The sequence below is a fragment of the Vigna angularis genome, chromosome 2 (genome assembly GCF_016808095.1).
Source record: "Vigna angularis cultivar LongXiaoDou No.4 chromosome 2, ASM1680809v1, whole genome shotgun sequence".
NCBI classification, from domain to species: Eukaryota; Viridiplantae; Streptophyta; class Magnoliopsida; order Fabales; family Fabaceae; genus Vigna; species Vigna angularis.
Genome location: NC_068971.1, coordinates 39727712 through 39746779, shown reverse-complemented (window position 1 = coordinate 39746779; position 19068 = coordinate 39727712). Strand labels below are relative to the sequence as shown.

The following is a 19068-nucleotide window of genomic DNA, read 5'->3' as shown; positions in this document are numbered from 1 at the left end:
TATTTATATTGCGTCAACCATTTAGACGTTATCATGAAAAGTGATTAAATTGAATATAATTTACTCAAACCATGTTGAACATGGAAAAAATTGAATTCCACCTTAAATAAAATGGACAAAAAAATAGAGACCAAACAATTATTTAAACCATTTTTTAAATGTAACTAATTAATTTTATACAAATAAAAGCTAAATTTAAAGCATGTGTATACCGGTAGTATTATCTACTATGGCATACTAATCATCTAAACCTAATTAATTATAACGGAACCTAATATCTTTTATTAATGTTATAGATTTCAATAAATAAAAGGCATAAACCGTTTTAATATTAGTTGTCTCGAGCATTAAGTAAAATGAAAGGCAACATTTAAAACATTTCAATACCAAAGCAAAAGAAAACACATAAAAACATTCAATCCTATTTCATCTCTCCCTACACACGATCTAGGCAGTTCCTCCACTGCCTTACCCACTTCTAATTCTGCTCCTTATTTACCTCTTGTAGCTGAGTCTTCTCTTCCTATTGTTACATCTTAGTCTACCTCCACTCATGCAATGCAAACTCGGTCCAAGTCTGGTATTGTCAAACCATGACTCAACCACCTGGTTGTCTTCTGATTCCAATCTTGTTTGCAAGCTTTACAAGTCAATTTATGGATAAAAACAGGACCCTAGCCTGGCATGAGAAACTCACCACTACTCTTACTGGTTTTGGTTTTCATCAAAGCAAGTGTGATCCTTCTCTTCTGACATTCACTTTTGCTATTGACTGTCTCTATGTTTTCATTTATGTGGATGACATTATCTTCACTGGATCTTCTTTAGCTTTACTTCAGACCGCTATCTCAAAATTATGCATTGGTTATGCTCTTAAGCATCTTGGAATTCCTGAGTACTTTTTGGGAATTCAGATCAACAAACTTTCTAGTGGTTCTCTTCTTCTTACTTAGTAAATATATTTGTGACCTTAACAGAGTTGGCAAAGGAGTTTCTCCTCCTTTTCCTGGTGGTCTCAAATTATCTAAACCTGGTTCTGATTATATGGATGATTCATCCCTTTATCGATCCACAGTTGGTGCTTTCATTATATCATTATTATCGGGTCAGAGATTAGATATAGTATGCATAAAGTTTGTCAATTCATGGTTCAACCTCTCATTGAACATTGGAAGACAGTCAAGGGTATTCTATGCTATCTAAAAGATCTACCTCTTATGGTTTGCACATTCAGCCTATTTCAATTGTTCGCAACAGATACACTATCCATGTATATTGTGATGCAGATTCGGCATCTGACATTAATGACAAACGCTCAACCTCAGGTGCATGTATATACATTGGCTTTACTTTGGTGTCCTAGTGGTCTAAAATACAACTTTGGTTGCTCGATCATGAAGCCGAATACCACAACCTTAAGACTAATGTTGAAATTGAGTGGTTGCAATCTCTTCTTCAAGAACTTCAACTCAAGGTCAGTATCCCTGTTATTTATTGTGACAATCGAAGTGTCTTCTAATAATATCAGGGATCTCTCTTCTTTAATACTATCACTTGAAGAGTAGAGATTCAAGAGGCCCAACGATTAGAAATAAGTTTAAAGTGAATCTCATACTAGAAATAACTTCAATTGCAAGACGAGTTCAGTGAATTAAAAACCGAATCATTATGCCTGCTTCTCAATTTTTAGAAAAACAAGTGTAATAATTACTAATGTGACTCGTTTGAGAATAATGATTTTAGAACTTTTAAATGGGAACAGAATATGCGAATTGCTTGCAATAAAAGACTTGAACAAGAATAAGCTTTCCTCAACAGCGTAAGAGACATGGTGTACATGCACTGATTCAAGTCTTAGTGCAATAATTAAACTGTTCTGAGATGGCATATCTTATTCTGCAAACAAAAACCGCTACACTACTTTTTAGACACTACAACCAACAACATTAGGGTTTAACAAAATTATTCCCAATAAGCAGGTTTGCATACTTAACCGACACAAAGGAAACTTGAAACGCCGCAGCACTAATCTCACAACTTGTTGTTGTACCAAAATACACCTTTGTTCTCAGTATCGTGATCTGGCTCCACGTAAACACACTCTCTTGCCTCTCTCCACATTGCCTTCACAAATGGAGTCTCGTCAAGCCGATAATACTCTCCCAAAATGGGCCTTATTGCTTTTGTAGCCTCCATTGCATGATAATGCGGCATTGTGGAGAACAAGTGATGTGCTACATGAGTGTCTGTAATATTATGGAAGACCTTGTTCAGAATTCCATAATCTCTGTCAACTGTTGCCAAAGCTCCTCTCAACCAGTCCCACTCAGAGGAATTGTAGTGCGGTAATGCAGGGTGAGTATGCTGCAAGAATGTAATCAACACCAGAAATCCATTGACCACTAGCAACGGAACTCCATAAACACACACCACCCAGGCAAGCCCTTTTGCCATGACAAGATGGTAAAGGCCATAGCATACTGCAAGTACTCCAACATCTGATATATATATTTGAAGTCGTTCACGATCAGAGTAAATAGGACCATAAGGATCATAGTGGCAAGCAAACCTTGGATAAGGCCTGCCTGACACGTTAAAAGCCAGGTACATGGGCCAACCAAGAGTGAGGGTGACGACTAGTGTGAGGACTCTGCCTGGTGGATTGTTGAGGTATTTAGAGTACCACTGCATACCGGACTTCTGCTTTGGCACAAATACTTCATCCCGCTCGAGAGAACCGGTGTTGGAGTGATGACGGCGATGGCTGTATTTCCATGAAAAGTATGGGACTAGGAGACCAGAATGGAGAACAAGGCCAACGATATCATCAAGCAACTGGTAGTCACTGAAAGCATGGTGGCCACACTCATGAGCAATGACCCAAACGCCAGTGAGGATACAACCTTGGACAGCCCAGTAGATTGGCCATGCAAGGAAAGACAGTGGTTGGGGAAGGATGTGAAAGTAATGGGTGGCAACATAATAGAGGCAGAAGGCTATGGTTAGATCATAAATGACATAGGAGAATGAGCGGAGAACAGAGCGCTGAAAACAGTGAGGTGGTATGGCTTTCTTGATCTGGCTGAGGCTAAAAGGAGGTTTTTCAAATGGCACCCGCTTCAGAGGATCGGCCTCTGATTTCCTGTTGGAAGGAGGGACAAAGGTTCGGCCACCAGCCCCCATCTTCACACAACCTGCAAAAGACATCATCAGGGCATATTCTTACAACACTTTGCATTTCCATGAACAAGACTCTCAAGCCAAGAATTATCAACAATACCTACCTAGTAGCTTCTAAAAGCACACAGCATTAGAATGGATACAATGTGTGATCTTCAGAGCAAAACATGCATTATTAAAATAGTGCACAGTGAACATTTCAACAAAAGTAGGCAACAATTTCCTCAGTATCGTTTTCTAGTTCATTACGTTTCATCTCTATACTCACATTTGATAAGGGGGGAGATAATCCTACTTGTAATAATAATAATACACAGATTAAACGCGAATAGAGAAACACGCAATTACCTATACAGGAATAGAGATTGCTAACAGAAAGTGTTAGATAAAACATGCTAACAGAGTATGTTGAAACCACTAATCACCTGTTATATTTTTATTTTCTTCTTATAATGGAATTGAGCATGGACCATTCTCTTTGTCCAAACCAAGGTAATAGATGTACACCATGGTCACAAAACAAAAATGATTTGGACAGGGTGATGTATAAGCTATGATTTTATAATTAAAAGAAAAAAGCAACCCACATGCAAAAATAAACGTAAAAATGATTCATTCACAATTCAGAAAAATAAACATGCAACATTATTCAGATCTGTAAACAAGAGGGAAGACTTTTCCAATGAGAAACAATAAGCATAAATAGCTAGATATGACACTATATTAGCTTTCCATACTTTCACCCAATGTCTCACTAGTGACGATCGTCTTGACAAAAGGTAGAACTGTGTCAACTACTAAGCAAATGATACAGAAACTAAATTTGATTTGTAGAGTGTGTCATGCTTTACTGTTTGTTTTAGAGTGAAAATATTGCAATCGAAATCGAAATACAGTATTTTCTATAATCATAATCCTTAGCTTCATGTAAAAAAAAAAAATACTAAGTCTAATAATATAAATTAAAAAATATAAAACACCATATATCACTTTCTAAACATATTCACTTAAGAAAAGCGAGCAGCCGCCATCCTCCAGGGAAGTTCGACGAAAGTTAGGTAGGACAAATTGCAACCATTAAACAAAACAGGTGTTTAGATCTCAACCAGAGAAACTTATGACGACATTTTACTGTAGGAGTTTTGATTACAAGTTGGGTACATTGCACCAAAAGAATTTATCATAAATAAATACAACTCAACCGGCTTCAAGATGTCCCATCTTTAAACAAAATTATTCAAAGCTAAAACAAATACAATTTGCAAACTCGTCAATCAATCTAACTGATGTAAACACTTTGTTTGTATTATCGACAACAAACGATGACTCAGAGGCGGACCCACCATAAACATGGCAATATATATAATGATAAACGATCTAGTGAATTAAGTACCTTGGACAAATCAGATTTTATTCTTTCAGTCGCTTTCACATATAGGCATTAATGAACATTGAATTGAATGCAACAAAAATAATTTGAAATAAAAATTACTAACACGACATGTTTAAAAATTTCATAACAAAAATTATTGTAAATCTTAAAAAAAATATTTTTACGAAGTTCTCATTAAATTAAATATAATAACAACTTGTTCATTAAAATGTTTAAAAACATAATACAAAAGCAAATATTATATAATATATTAACTAACAATTTAAGCTAAATATAATAATTGACGTTTACAATTATTTATAATTAATTAAAATCATAATAAACAATAAATAAATAAATAATATAGTAATACGTACATAATTCTTTAATATATATTTTTATTAATTACAAAATATCGAAAATTAGAACTTAATAAAAAATCATTATAACATTTATCGTACCAACTTCCATTCAGCTCTAATAAATTCTAATTGACTCTTCATTTTGTTGTTCACAATGGAGTTTAATTTAAATAAAAACGAGAAAATCTACAGTGAGGAAAATATTTTAAAAAATCACTTTCTCGAGTTATTGTAATATAATTTATTTTATAAGCATATGTAAGTAATACAGCAATTAAAAAGAAAATAATATGCATAATTAATACTAATACATTAAAAACAATTATATATATTACATATGAATAAACGAGAGTCTTGAAAAACATAGATACACCGCTCTTCATTGCCGTTAAATTTACTGTGCGAAAGAGAAACTATGCAGTTACCTGATATCACATAAAAATATAATTTGTCCCCCATGTCTTTTTTTGTGAGATTTGATTTAAGAATTTTTCTATAAACCAAAGTATACAATAAATTATCTCAGTTTTATTAAAATACTTATAAGACTTTTTAATTTACACTTTTTATTTCTACATCAAAGTAAATACATATATACATAAACATAAATTGATAAGAAATGAACCTGTAAAATATAATTAAGTAATCAATATGATTTCCAACATCAAGTAGCAGCCAACAAAAAATATTAAGACCTGTTTAACTATACTTTTATTATTTTTGTTCAAATAAACAGGAAAGAAAGAGGCATAATGAATGAGTCCAATTAAGACGTAGTCCATTTTAAATTTCATAAAAATAATATTTATAAAAACAGGATTTCCTATTACTATGAATAACCAATGGAAATGAGAATTCCCATTTTATAAAGATATCTTTTCCCATTTAAGTTAAGAAAAAGTTGCCTCTCTTACTCTCTCCTCTTTTCTAAGATCGCATAAACAATTACACTCAAACAACAAGCATATAGACAGTCAAATCCAAAAAAAAAACTAGAAAAGAAATTACAGTACATATTACTCCGAACAAATGGTTAACAAATTTGAATGGAGAAAAATTACATATTTTGATAAAAAATATTAAATAATGTCAGAAAAAGTCATTCCTATATTACAGAGTACTAAATAATGATCTACATAAATAAATAGACCTAATAAGAGCGAAACACAAAAACGCTGTGAATTTTTCACAGGAAATACAAATCCGAAGTGAGAATTCAATATTGCTAAGACAAAAAAAATCATTATATAACATTATTTATTTATATATAAAGTTTATTTTGTAAAATTAATGTATATCTATAGAATCCTCATAGAGATATGTGAAATAAAATTTAATAAACTTTACATTACTTTAATAATAACAATAACAATAATTTATGAAAATTAAAATGATTTGAAATACATAGAAAAAAACATCAAAACTAAATACAAAAGTTAAACCAAATTATAAAATTGATGATAACTAAAATTTTATTCTTTTCTTTTACAATACTAAAACCAAAAACAAGATAATGAAATATCAATTAAATTATATAAATAGTAAACTCTACCATCAATAACATGTTTTAAATTAAATAAATAGCAACATATCCCAATAAATACACATTGTTCAAACATTCATAATTATTAATTATTTGAAAGTAATAAGTATAGCTTTTTAAAGGCATGGTATGTATATATATATTTTAAAAAGGAAAGAAAAGTGCAATTTAAGAATAGAACAGAAAGAAGAATTTTCCTTCCTCAAAACAATACCAAAATTTATCGTGCAGAGATTTTATAACCCAAGTTGATTTTATAACCCAAGTTGGGCAAGCGAATCCGAATATTCTAACTCACCAACCATCCAATTGGTCAACCAAACTATTCATTAAACACAACAGTAAATAAGGCGCAATCACCAAAGAAAAAAAGGAACAATCAGTGAAATCCTAATTCCGGATAAGTGGTGTGTATCAGTTTGACAGCAAACACACAGATTAACACAAGCGAATACACGAGATCTGAAAGAGAACAGAGGTGGCAGGTTACCTCTAGCAAAATTTGTTCAGATTCACGACAACCAGGCTTATTACAGAAGAGAAGAACATAATGCTGCCGTTTTCCGGTGTATTAATACAAACCAGAAATACTACAAGCGACGGGAGGTAAACGAAGCTTCGTCCTTAGATCCGATAAAGATGCGTCATAAAATAGAAGTACAGAGCGGGTTTTATATATGCATATGCGGAGGAGAAAACTAGAGTGTGAAAATCAAGCAGGACATGGAAGAAATGGCCACAATCAAATCACGTTGTACGAAAATCACGTAAAATAAAATAAGCGTGGAATTTAAAATGAATCGAAGCGCGGAGGGCGGAAACAGTTAGATCGAGCGAGACTAGGGAAAGGAAGGTAAGAATAGGAGAGAGAAACATACATAGATAGATAGATAAAACAGATAGATAGATAGCATTGGGAGAAAATACGAGAAGAAAGAGAAGAAAGAGAGAAAGTTACCTGAAAGTATGAGGAAGAAAGTTTGTTGGTGCGGTGAAGAATGTGTGAAGAGGAGGGAGTGAGAAAGGGGGCAAGGGTTAGAAGAATGCGGAGGACTGTATTTAAGGTTTGTTTGGGAGTGAGTTACAGTGGAGGTGAGGCCTCCGTCCAATGAAGGTAGGGCCCACTGGATAATTTTACACGTTTTTCTGCTAATGCCAATGCTTCCTTATGGCTCACCTTACCTCTTTCCTCCTTCATCTCAAAGGCCCACTTTCTATTGCATCCATGTTTAATATTCTTATAAAAAAATAGTACAGTTTTAGATGGGTTAGGGTGAAACTTTTACACCGTTCCCATACTCTCTATTTTCTGACGGGAAATATCATCCTCTTCTTTTAATGGCATGCCTGCCACTGGTTTGAATGCATTAAAAAAATGGTTATATATATATATATATATATAAATTTTAAACGTGAATATGTTTTCTAGTGATTTTTAAAAAAATTAAAAATTTGCATTGAAATGTCGGATTTTCCAATGTTTTTAAACTGTGCATGATTTTAAACTGCTAATGGCCGTGCAATTAAAAGTGAGAGGATAAGGTTTCACAAAATGTATGGCACCAATACAAATATGAATATTTTGTGATATCATCCTAACAGTGAGATGTGGGGTTTCAAGAACTGTTATAGAAATGTGTAAATTTTTATTTTATTTTTTAAAGTTGGTTTGAAATTAATAATGTGAAAATTAACATCATTTTATAAATTAAACGCAATTAAGAAAATTAATTGATATTATCTATCAATTTCATGTAAAGTTATTTTTTAAAATTTAAAATATGGCTCCTATACATATATAAGAAATTATTAAGATAAGTGTTACACATAGAATAAAACCTTATTAAATTAGTTTTTAGATATATAAGAAAATGTCTTCATCTGTCTTTCTTACCATTACTTTTTACATATATTTTTAATTTGATTTATACTTTATATATATAATAATCAAATTAAAAAGGTTATAAATAAATAACGTTCACCAAATTAATAACATTTATATGTTAAAGACTGATTTTATAAGTTTTTATTTGTAAAAACAAAATTGATAATTTTCTACAGGAAAATAACTAAATATATCTTTCAATTTTTGAATTACCCTTCATTATAATTTGATATAAAAAAGGAAAGTAGTTGAAATTAAAACCCAAATAAATAAGAGATATTTTATAAATAATGTCATTATATATAAAAATAGGTTACATGTATTTGAATATTCAATGTCAATAAATATATATATATATATATATATATATTTGATATACGAAGATAGTATTTACGGTAAGAATGTTAATACTATACTTACCTTTTTTTTAATTCATTATTAAAAAAAATCGTTCTTATTGAACTTAAATATAAACAAATTTTGATTTTCAATTTTCTATTTAAATAAGATAATAAATAATTAATTAATTAATCCATTTAATAATTGTGTACAAAAAGAATATGTTGATAACATGTATCTTTTGTCATTAATGAAGTCGTTTGATGAATGGACGGTGACCTCCTTTGTTGACACTTATAATAAATGGTTAATACAATATTAAAATATTAAACCCGTTTTAATAAAACATATAAAATAACTTTACCAACTTTAATGTAATTCAAGTGACTTCTCAACATATGTAATAAATATCTTCATTATTAAATACTTACATTCAATAAACTTATTTTTTTTAACCAATCATTCATTCACAAACTTAATTTATTTTAACCAATCTATTCATTCACAAGCTTGCACTCTCTGCCTCTTATTGGACCTTTTCCTACCAAAATATCTGGGACTCTCACGTGACTATCCTTATCTTATGGTCATCGACGTCCCAACGAGTCACCAGCTGATTCAACAATGGCCAACCGATTTTGAATAGCTTTTGTCACAGAATATATATATATATATATATATATATATATATATATATATATATATATATATATATATATATATATATATATATATATATATATATATATATATAAATGAACCTGAATATATAATTATCAGCCACATGATGTAGAATCTTATGGTACATTCTCTGTGTTTCTCTTAAACCACTTTTCTATACAGCTTGCCTTAAATTGAGACAAGTTATATGTGGACAATTTTTAATCAAGATTTTTTGGAGACAAATTAAAAAAAAATACCACACAGAAAAGTAAAAATCTGCAGAATAACATGTTTTTGAAATACACTGAAAAGTGTAATTTTTAAATGAAGAGCATTAAAAAAAATAATACCGCAAATATAAACTTGTGGACAGACATCAATGTCCTATCAGAGTGAAAAAAAAAAACAAAGTTTCGTTCTAAGAAATCTTCTTTATTTTAAACTTTTGAATTCACAATTTCCATCAAAATATATAAGATCATGCAAATAAATAGCTTAACAAAGAAAAAGATATGATTGTTGGTTGAAATTTTTAGCTTGATAATTTAGTTATTTATTTTATAAAAAAAACTAATACAGAATGGAAATTTAAGAGTTTAAACAGGAAAAAAGGACAAAGAAACTATATTTATATAATATAATTAAGTAAGTCAGATAAAAAAACTTAATAGATTAAAATGTTGTTAATATAAATAAAGAAAATAAATTTTCAAATTTCTTTCGAAAACCAAATTTTTGAGGAAGACATCTTTATGATTTACTTTTGTTCTGACATTGAGTGATGGACCCAAATACTAACCTAGGAGCCCAGCTCTTGCAATTGTTACACCAAAAATTTACAAAATGTGTTTAAGGATACACAAAAAACAAAAGAACTTTTTTTTTAGACAAAGCAAAATATTAATCTTTCCAATAATATTTTTGGATTTTTAATTCTATCTTATGATTTTTAATTATTTGATCATTTATTAATATTAAATTTTAAAAAATATATTTCACTTTTATTTCTTAAAATAACATTATTTAAAGAATAGTATAATTTTATTAATAATATTTTAAATATAAATTGTCAATATCAAATTACATTTACTTTTTATATTAAATTATAATATAAATATTTTTTTCATATCTTATGCAGGAGAAAATAGCTGAATAATTCTATTAATATTATATTCAATATAATATTATATATTTTAATTTAAAAAAAAACTAATAAACATACACAAAAGTAATTATTAAAAATTGTTTTATAGTGTAAGGATATTGTTTTACAGTATTTAATAATTATTCAGACTAATTATCTTTATTTAGAAAACGTATAACGTTAATAAAGTGTGTTTATCGTTAGAGCTTAAACAGAAACAGCCAGTAATAGTTAAAAATTCAAAATACTCTTCATGACTTACAAACATAGCATGTGTAAAAATTTGGTCAATTGGTACTTTTTATAATATTTAATATATTATACTAAATTGGGCATGTTAATTGTGTAAATAAATAAAAAATAGACTATCTTAATAGTTATTACCTAACTAAATCCGAATTTAAGTAAGAGTTTTCTTTTAAGTTGTATACTACTATAAAACACATCTATTACTTACATGTTTTTTTTTGTGTGGAAATTTCCAGAAGAAAATATTTACGTTTATTATGTGAAATATTTTCTAACCTACATGCACATTTTTGTGAATTATTTTCCATAATAAATATATGTGAGTTTTCTTGTAAAAAAATTCTTTTACAGAAATTGAATTTTTTTATAAAATTACCCAGTAAATTTATTTTTCTTGCAAATAATCTTTTTTAACTAAAATATTGGTTTAATATATTACATCTAAAACACAAACTAACTTATTAAACTCTAATATATTTTAAATTTGATACAAATAAAAATATTATAATTTTATTGTACTTTTGTGATTATATATGACTAATCAGTATACCTAATTTTGGATGCTCTTAATATTAATTAAAAGCAATCAAAAATAACTCTAAACACTCTTTATAGATAACTTTTATATATATATATATATATATATATATATATATATATATATATATATATATATATATATATATATATATATATATATATATATATATATATATAATAGTCAGTTTTCTAGCATGTAACATTTATTTATAACACAAAATTGAAGGACTTGTCTTCTACTCTTTCTATTTTAAAGAGTCAGAAGAACATGGATAGATAAAAATTGACACGTGTCTCATACCTCTCCAGTAATTACTCTTTCTCAAAAAAATCTATAAAAAATGCACAATGTTCTATTTTCGTAGTCAACTTCAATCTCCTGATGGGTTCAGCTTAAAGAAACATATTGGATTCCCTTAATCTTGGGCTGTCAACTTCAATGCTAGATTTTATTTAAAATTTCTTAGTTTGAAATTTAGATATCTGATTCCAACAGGTTGTTAATCACTATGAGCTCTAAATTTCTTTTGATGGAATGATTTATTATCTTTTCTTTTAAAGAATTTCCTGAACAAAATGCTGAAGATTCATTCATATTTTTCTTCTTTCTCTTTGGTTTGGTCTCTATGCATGTTTTTTTTTTTGTGTTAATTTGAAGTGAATAAGCAAAGTTTTTCCACAATGAAGAGTATTCTTTGTTTGGTAAACATTCTAATTCTACTACTAGTGCCATAATTGAAATCTAAATCCCTCTAGTCTTTGTTCAGGTTTCAACATTAATTTTTCTTGGTTTTATCAATATGTTTCAACCATTGAGTAAAAATATTAACCATATATGGGTTCAAACCCACGACAACAATTTGCGCGAAAGCTTTTTCAAGTAATGCAAATGGCAACTTTGATTACCATATTAGAAATTAATCATGCTGTTTTGATATCTACTAACTTTTTCTAATATAGTTTGTGCATATTCTTATAATATAATGTTTTTTATTTGTGATTTGAAACTTTTTGGTTATTGCTAGCCAATGTTAGGTGAGTGCTGCATATTAGTTGCTTATGAGTAAGGAAGGATGACAATATTTCTCTAGATTTTACACATCAGAAGGGGTCATGCTGAGGTTAGGCACTAACTGTTAAAGCTGTAGTCCTTGATGCATTTGGTCTTGTTTATCATTTAGCACCTGAAAACTTTGGGAGGAAATATGGAAGATAACTCTTCTCCCTTCACCAAATCCCTTTTATGAGAGCGGTAAAACAAATTAGTTTCTAGTCACATGAAGCAGTGTCAGCAGGACTTTATAGTTGCTTCTTACTATTTATAGGGTCTCGATCCTTTGATGTTCATGTTTGCTCTACTTGGAAATTCCACTTATGTAGCCAAGTATCCTGATAGTTTATATTATCTTCTCTACTTAAAATTTCAACACCAAAGTGACTTTTGCCAATTCAAAGTATTCAGGATACGAAAGTATCAAAATGTATTTAATGAATTTGAGACAACATCTTTATAATTTTTCTAATAAGAGGAAATAGATACATAATCTTTTATTTTATTTTCTTAAATTTCCTAGTTTCCTTATTTTCTTTTTTAGGAGAATTAGATTATTACAAATAGAAGATATGAGAATGTATTTATTATGATTGAGAATAATAAATCAGTCTTATTTTTCATATGGTATCAGAGCTTGTCTGATCCGCTTCCGCTGTCTTTGCTGTCTGCCAACGGCCCCCTAAAATTCTCTTATTTAACATATGTTTTTAATGGGCTCCAATTGCTCAAGTCAAGTTCTACCTTAGATTTCTAGCTTTTTCTCCAACATTACCAACATGTTTGTCCTTCTAATAACACCTACACAAAATTGTGCTTCTAGAATCTGGCCTAGCTATAAGCTATACTTCCAGAGTTTAATCTGACCTAGCTATAAACTATACTTCCAGTGAGTTGAATCTAACCTAGCTATAAGCTTTACGTCCAGAGTTCAATCTGACCTACCTATAAGCTATACTTCCAGAGAGTTGAATCTGACCTAGCTATAAGCTATACTTCTAGAATTTGTCTCAGAATGAGATTCCCTTTTAGACAAGTAGTTGCACTTGTAGTTTACGTAATGCCTATAGTTGGCCTCTTCATTGACTTCCAATCAGAATCCTTGTTCACTGTATTCCGCTTTGCACCGTCGCTCTCCGCCACCGGCCACCGTCGTAGTTTCGACCGATGACCAGTGGATCTGGATCGTCTCTTCGAGCAAAGGCCAACCACGCCGGTTCTGATGACTACTTCTCATTCACGCGCCGCCACGAGTTAAAAATCAGTCTGATAGTCGCCGTCGTCGTCGTCATTTTCTCCGGCGAAGATAAGGGTTGGGTGCGCCTCAAGGAGCGCGACTCAACCCTGGTAATCCACCTCCTAGAAGCCTCCCCATGCATGACCTTTCTTCATCTGGTCTCAGGTGCGTGTTCGTTGCGCGCCACCCTCCTGGTGTCGGAATCACACCGCGTGTGTCGCCGGACCTCCATCTCTGTAATATGCTCCTTCTGATATGTCACTTTAATGACATCATCTCGCCACTGTACTGAATCGCTGGATATACTTCATGACCCGCTCTCTTGACAAGGAGACATCTTTCCACGCCATCGCGTCAGTTCTTTCCAAGGGTTCTCTACCTCTCTATTCGTTTCTGTTTCTCGAGCAACAGTGCTTCGTTCCGCTGCTACCACAGTCGATTGACCCAGTCAGTCGCCATCGCGACAGTTAGTTGTTGTAACCTCTACAGTTTGTCGCTGCCGGTTGTTTGCCGTGAGGGGAAATATTTTTCAGCCCCTTCAGAGAACTTCCTTCTTGGGCTAGAGTTTAGCCCATACTTCTTGTGATACAGTGTTAAGTATCACCATTTAGGAGTAGTCCAATAGAGAACTTTGGACCTCCAACTTGTCTTTGGCCTTTTGATGCCATCATAAGTCCCAATCTTTGGTGTTTTTGGTTTCTTCCAATGCCTTGTTGTAACAGCTCACTGAGAGTTGTTCTAATGCCTTGTTGTAACAGCTTACTGAGAGTTGTTCTATGAGATCGCCCGCTGATTTGGCTCGTTCGATGTTAGGGGTTTTAGATTTGTCCCCAAGTACTGATCAGTTCTCACCAATTCTTCTACCTTCACGTTCTGTCATTGACGTGCATATGTCGTTCAGTCGTGAGGGGAAGAAAAGTTGCAGCCGTTGTAGGGTGGTTAAGTCCCTACAGGTTTGTTGTTGTTAGCCGCTGCAGGGCAGTTCAGTTCCTGCAGGTTTGTTGCTGTTCAAGGCAGTTAAGTCCGTTTGTTACTGTTCAGGACAGTAAAGTCCTTGAAGGCTCGTTGTTGTTAGGGCAGTTAAGTCTCTAAAGGTTAGGACAGTTAAGTCCTTGAAGGTTCGTTGTTGTTAGGGCAGTTAAGTCCCTAAAGGTTCGTTGGTGTTAGGGCAATTAAGTCCCTACAAGTTTGTGGCTATTAGCCTTTGAAGTTCTCCCATATGTTACCCATGGAAATCATGTTCTTGAAGTTTTGTTGTTGTTCGCCACAATTGATGGCAATCCAATCCCTGCAATTTGTTGTTGTTCGCCACTAGAGGCCCTTCATCTGTTCTTGTAGTTTGTTGTTGTTTGCTACTGCAAGTCATCATCCATTTTTTGATGGAAATCTCTCTCGTCCATTGCTGTCCAAGTTGAAGTTTCATGGTGCTAGTTTGCTTTTGTCTATTCCAAGCTTGGTTCATATAATCTTGTATGATCCAGCTTGAGGGGGAGTGTTGTAATTTGAGATAATATCTTTAGAATCTCTCTAATTAGAGGAAATAGATACATAATCTTTTATTTTATTTTTCTAGATTTCCTAGTTTCCCTATTTCCTTTTTAAGAGAATTAGATTATTACAAATAGAAGATATAAGAATGTATTTATTATGATTGAGAATAATAAACTAGTCTTATTCTCCACATATCATTTGGTTTGTCTTTTGATGATAGTATACTTGTGATCGGCTTGGATTGGTAAAAAAATTAGACCAAATTTGCCATGGCTAGTAGATGCTGGAGAATGTGTACTTCTCGATTTCTTTGTATCCATTTTTTGTTAATTTATCTTTTCCAGATTATACTTGCCCGAGAGAAGTGGGTTCCAGGTGGATAAAGTTATATATGTAGGGCAACAAAGATAACCTTAGAGCTTAGCTCATTAACTTTAAAGTTAATACATTGATTATCCAAGGTCGTTTAATCCAAGCACGCAATTATGGATCATTTAAATTGGAATATACATGTAGTTATAATATTCTAATAGTTAGTTTCAAAAATAATCTAGAGTTAAATATAAGGCCACATGTGTACATGAGATTCCTTTTGAGCTATGGAGAGTTTTATTGTAAAAGACTAAATAAGGATTTGAATCTATTAAAGATGGGTTCAACTCAATTCAACACAAAGTGGTTGGGTTCAACTCAATTCAACACAAAATAGTTAAAATCAAATTGGTATGCTGTGAGCACTTTTAGAATTGGCCCAACATTGTTATGACTAAACTTGATTTCATCTTATTTGACTTTACTCAGTTAACATGAAGATAACTTTACTTTATTAGAGGTGGATTTGACTCAACTTAAAGAGTTGGACCTAACTTGAATCGGCAACGTGGACTCGATTCAATTCAGGATAGACTTAGCCTAACTTAGTTAGAAGTGAACTTGCTTCAGCTTAGCCTAAGGTAGGCCTGACTCGACTCTACATAAGGTACGCTCATTACTCATTAATACTTAATCTAGGTTGGGTCTAACTCAATTTTATTTAAGATGAGCTTGGAATAATTTGGTTTGACCTAACTTAGACTCAGACTACTCATTATTATCTAGTTTGATATACATAACTTTGATGCTAAAAATATACAACAAAGTCTTGTATAAATAAAAATAAAATCAATTATTAATTATTATATACAAGTCAATGGCACTTCATCTTATTAAATAATTTTATAAATTAACTCATATTTATATTTAATGAAAACACATTATATTATTTTTAAAAATAATAATATATATAATTATAATAAGTTTCAGGAAAATTAAACAATAGAAATAATGAATATTTTTCAAAATAAATTAAGAAAAATCGAAATTATTTGAAGACAGGAAATATAAAAATAAAACTGAGATGATCTATAGATAAAATGGAATTTCCTTACAAATTATAAAAAAGATAGAGCCACGCGTCCTTAACATTGGAAACCCCATCAGTGTTGAAGGTCGTAGCTAACTGACACGCGGCAATTACGTGTAAGAAGATGAACCAAACTAGGCCGAGAAACTTGCCACGCGTACTACTGCATGTGCTGGTGTGAGAAAGATATGGTAGAACCTAAATCTATTTATTCGGTGTGCGATGTTTGAGTCTGATACAGTGAGCTGAAGAAAACCTAATCTGAGAAAGAAAGAAAGAAAGAAAGAAAATAATAGAAGCAATAGTTAAAAATGCAGGGAGGAAAGAATACAGGAGAATCCATGAAGGAAAAGGCTTCAAACATTGGTGCTTCTGCCAAAGCTGGCATGGAGAAGACCAAGGCCACTCTCCAAGAGAAGGTATATATATCAACCCTTTATGTTTGCATAGCACCATTATATTAATACTTACTATCATATTTTTCATAAAATATTCATCATTTTGTCACCTACTTAATTATAAATGTGCTTGTGCTATAACCAGGCAGAAAGAATGACAGCACGTGATCCGTTGCAAAAGGAATTAGCAACCCAGAAGAAGGAAACTAAGGTCAACCAGGCTGAGCTGGACAAGCTGGCGGCCCGTGAACATAACGCTGCGGTGAGTGAGCATAACTCGGCGGTGAAACAGGGAGCCACCTACTCCACCACCGGGGAGCATGGTCATCCCACGGGATTCCACCAGATCTCGGCGATGCCAGGTCACGGGACTGGGCAGCCCACGGGCCACGTGACTGAAGGAGTCGTGGGCTCGCATCCCGTTGGGACCAATAGAGGCCTGGGAGGCACAGCTACGGCCCGTAATACCCGTGCAGGTGGAAACCCGAATGATTATGGGTATGGGACTGGAGGTACTTACAGTTAAATAATGATGATTATACTATAATCAAATAAGTTATTGGCAACGGTTTAATAAAAACGATGTAGTTGTTTTCTGTTCATGCTTTGCTTTTTTTTCTGTCCCCTTTTCCCTCCATTTTTGTCATGGAGAGTGAATGGGGTGTTGTTACTAGCTACTGTAAAACTGCTTTCTTTCACTGTACTGTCCCTTTATGTATCACTTCCGTTTCAATAAATAAACAAGATGCGTGTAGTGTATTACGACGATTATTATATTTTGAAAAATCTATTTGAAAATGAAAAATCAAATCGTACAGTACTTAAACTCATCATTTTAAGTTGGGATGAAATCGATCAGATCCATATAAATGACCTTTAATAAGAAACCAACTTAAAGATAAGTTATTGAGAGTTTTTCCTAATACAAAATCAATAATAAGATATAGTTATTGAGACTTCTTACGAATACAAAGTCATGAAGATAAAGTTATTGAGAGTTTTTGATACATTTATTACAACCGGGTTTAAGAGAAATAGACTAACTTTATAAATAAAAACAAAACACTTATAAATATAAGTCGATCTCATACACTCAACAATTTGATATTGATCTCACACTCAAAACAATTTGATATTGATCTCATATAATCAGATTTCACATACTCTCTCTAAACATTTTGATATCGGTTAAAGGGAGAAATTATCACAAGGAATATTATATTGATTAAATTTATCACAAGGAATATTATATTTGATTAAAATTATCACAAGGAATATTATATTTGATTAAAATTATCACAAGGATATTATGAGATTGTTAATAACTGGACATAATAAAATGATAAGAAGAATAATCCAACAAATGGATGAGAGACTTGAGAATGAGATCATTCATTATAGGGAAAAGTTATTTTCCAATTATAATTATCGTAAACGGTTACTTACCGCAAATAATGACACAAAATAAGTTATTGATTGATATATTCACCAGTAAAGATAAGGTTAGTCATTATCAAAAAACTGACCATCGAATGAAATTAGAAATTAGAAATTAGGATTTTTTTTCTCTCAATTATCAAAACACTGTGACCAATTAGAAATTAGGATTTTTTTCTCTCTAAATTTCAGTTTGGCAAAAACTTTTCTTCAATATTCAGAATTTCTCCATCCTAATCTCCCTATGTTGTTCACTACACCTTACCCTAACCACGATTGGGATTTTATCGACTTTGTCATACTTAATTGTTTTGTTATTTTTTCTAATGCTCAAAAAGGATAATTGATGAAAGTTTCTCATACTTAATTGTTTTGTTATTTTTGGATAATTGATGAAAGTTTATTGGTCATAGTTAGGGTGGGCAAACTGCACTAGCACTATAAATTTATTACAATTAATTATAAAATAGTTTAAAAAAACTAAACTGCACTAAAAAATAGTTAAAAAAACTGAACTAAACTACTTTTTAGTTCAGTTAACTACAAAACAATAGTTAATGCACCTTTTTCTATTAACTACAAAACAATAGTTAATGCACCTTTTTCTAATAAATAAATGTAGTTTTGCACTAGTACAACTGTCAATGGCTAATCATAGATAGAGTTAAAAAAATTAGTTCAATTTGATTTTTTTTAATAATTACAAACAAATAAATTAATATTCAATAACATCACAGCATTTAAAAAAATTAAATTATAAATCTATATAATTAGA

At 31.5% G+C, this 19068-nt stretch overlaps 2 protein-coding genes across 3 annotated transcripts; one reads left to right on the top strand and one right to left on the bottom strand.

Moving 5' to 3' along the window:
• Positions 1 to 1790: 1790 nt before the first annotated feature.
• On the bottom strand, positions 1791 to 7620 carry LOC108323476 (omega-6 fatty acid desaturase, endoplasmic reticulum isozyme 2). Of its 2 annotated transcripts, none has more exons than XM_017555947.2 (2): positions 7416 to 7620; positions 1791 to 3194 (listed from the first exon to the last, which is right to left on the bottom strand). In XM_017555947.2, exon 2 carries the CDS (start codon positions 3181 to 3183, stop codon positions 2032 to 2034), a length of 1152 nt encoding a protein of 383 aa, XP_017411436.1. In that variant the 5' UTR covers positions 3184 to 3194; positions 7416 to 7620; the 3' UTR covers positions 1791 to 2031. The 2 variants fall into 2 exon arrangements, with proteins under 2 accessions (XP_017411436.1, XP_052728164.1); XM_052872204.1 differs by lacking the exon at positions 7416 to 7620 and adding an exon at positions 6948 to 7296.
• A 9009-nt stretch (positions 7621 to 16629) lies between these two features.
• On the top strand, positions 16630 to 17618 carry LOC108323470 (18 kDa seed maturation protein). Its single transcript, XM_017555942.2, has 2 exons — positions 16630 to 16877; positions 17002 to 17618. The coding sequence occupies exons 1-2, from the start codon at positions 16770 to 16772 to the stop codon at positions 17380 to 17382; spliced, it is 489 nt and encodes a 162-aa protein (XP_017411431.1). The 5' UTR covers positions 16630 to 16769; the 3' UTR covers positions 17383 to 17618.
• The last annotated feature ends 1450 nt before the right edge of the window (positions 17619 to 19068 follow it).